Raw genomic sequence first — 4,868 nt, forward strand, 5'->3', positions numbered from 1 at the left:
TTGATTCCAACTATCCTTAACATAAATTACAATAGAAAATAGTTTATAGAAATCGTTTCATTATGCTTTTCATACACTCTAAAATCCATTAAAAACCGACAAACTGCTATGCTTTTTAAGTACTTTCTTTATCGGTAATTTAAACATAGAATATAAAGAATTACAGAAAGTATCCTTTAATTTTTTTAGCATGAAAAAAAATAATCTGCAATTAATGCAATAAAAATTGTACCAGATTCAAGAAGTTCGAAATATTTCAGAAGACAGTGGAATAAAAGAATAAATTAGGTGTATTTCAATATTATACACGTAACTTCGAAATTTCTATTGAACCAACAATTTTAACTAGTCTGATGATAAATGAGTTTACACATCATAAATCGATTCATTTCAATTTTCGTTATGCCATTCACAATTCATGACTAAACATCTCTAATTATCGTGATACGTTTGAATTTTCGTTTCATCTATTCTGAATTGAAATTAGTTACATAAGCACAGTTCAAAATTAGAAACAGAATTATTAACTTTATAATCTCTTAAAAATTAATAAAAATTTGTATTTTTGCAAAACGTGCACTTCATATTTGATTATTATCATTTTTCATAGATACATTCGTTTATCCAAGATTTTTCTATATTTTTCGAAAATTATTAATTTTGTAATCTCCTGAAAATTGCTAAAAATTTTACACATTTTACAATCGTTACACGTTACATACGCTTCATATTTAATTATTATCATTTTTCATAGATACATTCGTTTATCCAAAAATTTTGTAAATTTCCCAAAAAATTTGCTTTAATTTAAAAACAAAAAACACGTTAATTTTGCTCTTATGGTCAAAAATTCACAAAATCCTGTTCATCACTCAAACTTACACTCGTACAAATTGTCGAATCAGTTCGTCATCACGCCTAGAGAAGCTGCAAATTAAGTTTCGCTCGCAAACACAACTCGCGATGTGCAAAATATTCGATCAAAGTTTCCACGATTATCCATAGATTTGTGAATACAAAATAAAAACGGTAAAATTATGCAGGAATCGACACTGTATCTCCATTTGAAATTCGTAACGACAGATGCGTGTATGTAGTTATTCCTTATTATTGCAGGTCGCGTAGCCATTACGCGTTGTTTCTGCATTGTGAGATACACGGGAAATTTGCACAGGTGTATCGTATTTATCATCGAGAGTTTCGCCTATTGCCATAACTCTCACCGTCATAGCGCGACATCATTTTTCTTCTTCTTTCATCTGCTGTGTCAAGAACCGTGGACGCGATAAACTCGTAAAAATTCTTCATTACTGCTGCTTATATAATACTCACGAGCATGAAGGTCGTTCGTTGCAACGTTTATGCTTCTGTTTCGCACGATCGTTAATCATAATAATTCCCAAACGGTTCGATCTTCCTTTTCTCTCTACTTACATACACTACTGGCCCAAAAGATTGGAATCACTTCCCACTTTTCATCGATATTAAATCTGCTGCTAATTTTTGATAGATTTGAAGTTTATCTGAATTCTACATTTATCAATTTATCTCGTATCAATCGATTCGAACGATAAAAGATTCTCAAAGTCGCTGACTTTTTTCTCGAAATTTTTGTGCAAATTGCAATGCTCGGTGATTCGAAACTTTTCGCAGGTAGTGTACGTTCGTCGAAATTAATTAATCAATTAATTAGTGGCAAAATTTTTTGCACGTGCCCTTAACGACATCGATGAATTACTAAAATTAACTTTTTCCTTCATTTTGGATTTTTTGGAACTAATCTTCCAATAAGTGAAATTTTTCTTTTAATTAGTTCCTTTCGCTTTCAGTATTGCGTTGGCCTCTCTGTTACGGCAAAATTGTAAGTCGTAGCGTTACAAATAACGAGAAATTTATTTCTATATGCTCAGGAAATAATAGAAAAAAAATAAAGTTGATCATTTTTGGCAAAAATGTGAGAAATTAACCGTTTCGTTGCTGTTGGCAGCTGTAGGCGTTGAAAATTTGCTCAATTTAGACTGTTGGAGCCTTTTGGTGCATTTCCATACTTAATTTTATTCTTCGCGCATTTTTACCTTAATTTAACAAACCGAATTCTGAAACAAATTCTGCAGTCTTGGTTAAAAATTGACCGTTTGCTTCACGCCTGTTAGGTATTAAAGTCTGCCGCAGCGGAAGGGTTAAAATTCACCAATTCGCGAAAAGACAAAAATTTAGGAACGTTTCGTAAACAGAAAGCGAGATGATTTTTCTTTCGACGAGCGTTTGTAATGTACGACGTAAATGAATATTATTCTTGACGTGTTTGATATATGCAATGTAGTTCTTCAAATGGACAGGTAAAGCATGCATCGAGTGCTCGATAAATATGCAATAACTTGCATAATATCGTTCATCTGTTATGTGTTTTGTGCAACTTGGTTATTTCTTGAATATCTAATTTGAATCGAGTGTGTCCGAGTTGATTTAACGTTTTTTTACAATTTGTAATGTAGATCAAAGGGCACGTTAGTGGAATTTGGAGTTAATTTAAATAGTAAAAAGTGTTGGAGTGATAGTAGAACGTGTTTTTCTCTAGATAGTTCATTTATTGTGTTCTATGCAGCTTGGCCGTTCCTTAAGTGTCTGATTTGAATCGAGTGTGTTTGAGTTGATTTGATATTTTCAAGTTGGCAGATCATTAGTGGAACTTTGAAACCATTTTTTGTGTCGACAATTAAACGATCTTAGGAATAAACATCTTAAAGAAATTGTCGGTTTTCGTATTATCGTAAGTATTTATAAAATTGTACAAGATATGGAAAAAAAGTTAACTTCAAAAGTTAAATTACTAAAATTTCAGTTAACTTCAGTTTAAGTTCAGTTAAATTCGAAGTATTTGTGTCCATTATTTATTTGAAAAGCACTATTTTTTGAAAAAATTAAGAGCGATGGAGGTAAATTTTGAAAAAAATTAAGAATACTGTGTCAGAAAAAGTACTCCGACTCGGAGTAGGGTGGGCGTAAAATTAATTGAACGTTTCTACGTTTTCACAATAATACATTTTACTCAAAGTCTGTATCTACGTTATTCGCGCGTCGTTCGTAAAAGTATGCTTCGAGGGTGCCGTGAAGAGTGAGGACGCGTCGTCCTGCCAATCCCTGCCCACCCCTACGCGAACAGGCCCAGGGAAAGGCCCAAAGGGGCGGAGTCACCCCCACCGAGCGCGCTGGGCGTGGCTTCAAGATGCTCCCTTCACCGTCTTCCGGACGGATTTTCTCACAACTGAGAGAAATTTGTCAAAAAGCTAGAAATCCTGGGGACAAATTTTGAAAGCTACATTTCTACAAAATTTCAAATTCTTCTTTAATTATCGAATTACTGAACTACCCTTCTAAGAAAATTAACGTTAAGGCGTATCCTGTAGCCGGATTTATGGCAGCGAGTCGAGTGGTCGCCCTCACAGGCAAATATCGTTTCCTCAAAACACCACAAGTGTTTACTGCGTTGCCTGCGACACTGACCCTGCCATAAATCCTGGAGTCTCCGAAGGGAAAAATAGAAAAGTGGCCCACGACTTTTGCCAACGTCGATGGGCCACTTGACTTCAACGAAGTCTAGAAAAGCGGAGATTCCACAGGATTCCCATGCATCCGTCCACCGAACACTTTCTCCAGTCATTGTAATAACGCGCTAACGGCGAAACGGAGGGAGGTTGCGATGCACCGGAGTAAACTGATTGGTGATTTTAGAAAAGGAAAAATGGGAGTCTCCGTCGAGGGAAACCGCGGAGACTCCGGCAGAAAGACTTCGCACCTCGCAGAATAGACTCTGGACCTCGAAACAAGTCGGAACATAGACTACGCAAATAAAACTTAGTGTTTCAACCAAGAAACTGGTCCTTCGTAGCCTTGGTACATCAGTCGGCACACACCTGCAAAAACCGGCAACGCTTGGGCGATCGAAGGATCAGCGCAAGCCCCAACAATTCACTTTGTTTTCCGTTCAATTTTATTCTAATGTCTAATACAATTCGCAAATCTGTAAATGCAATGCACGACTTAACAATTGCATTGCTAAATGACAAACGTCGATCCGATTTCAGATCATTTGAGGATGATCTCTCGATGTGTACCAGCTTCGACGATGCGGACGCCGAGGACTCTGGGGACTACAGGCAACCGAAACGACCACACTGGGCAAACAAAGTACAGTTTGTCCTTGCTTGTATCAGTTACTCTGTTGGTCTCGGAAATGTTTGGAGATTTCCTTACCTATGCTACAAAAGCGGCGGTGGTAAGTATCTGCATTCTTATCTCGTAGTCTCATTTCTAAATATTTTTCAAAGGACGGCAAATTCTCCATTTCCACTGGATATTATGCAATTTCCAAATGAATAGCGATTACGTACAGATGTTAATATTACAATTTATCTTAATCTTGTAATGTAATACACAGAGTGTTTTTGAAAGGATAGCAAATCCTAGGTTTCTAGCGGATATTATGCAATAATATTATAAACGTTTCATTCTTAATTGTAAATGAAAATAATTGTAGAGAAAAGTTTTGCATGGTTTAACAAGCTGTATCATCCTCTAACTCAGCTTTTTACGAAAGTGCATCGGTGCAAAGTTGCAAAGTGCAATTACTCTCGATTTCTGAATGGTACTGTACGGTTTCTTTGCATGAGTCGATCCCCCGTGCTATTCTGAAGAAAAAAGTATTAAGGTACAATCGTGAGAAACTCAATACTTTTTGAAATATTTACCTCTTTTTCCAGCATCTGCAGTAAACGTTCGAATGTTTCTTTACACTTTTCATCACATTGCTCAGCTGTTTCTCTATATAATTTTAAAATATCTATTATTTCAAAAAGATTTCGTTAGGA

The 4,868-nt window shown here is 35.7% G+C and overlaps 1 protein-coding gene across 1 annotated transcript in view; it reads left to right on the forward strand.

The window, feature by feature from the left end:
* LOC108574572 (sodium- and chloride-dependent GABA transporter ine-like) overlaps nucleotides 1-4,868 on the forward strand; it is a 22,202-nt gene that overhangs the window by 4,671 nt on the left and 12,663 nt on the right. Inside the window, exon 3 of the mRNA XM_017937187.1 lies at nucleotides 4,086-4,276. Within this exon, the coding sequence (XP_017792676.1) occupies nucleotides 4,086-4,276 (191 nt within the window). The remainder of the gene's footprint in view (nucleotides 1-4,085; nucleotides 4,277-4,868) is intronic.

This window comes from Habropoda laboriosa, unplaced genomic scaffold, assembly GCF_001263275.1.
Source record: "Habropoda laboriosa isolate 0110345459 unplaced genomic scaffold, ASM126327v1 scaffold175, whole genome shotgun sequence".
Taxonomy (NCBI): domain Eukaryota; kingdom Metazoa; phylum Arthropoda; class Insecta; order Hymenoptera; family Apidae; genus Habropoda; species Habropoda laboriosa.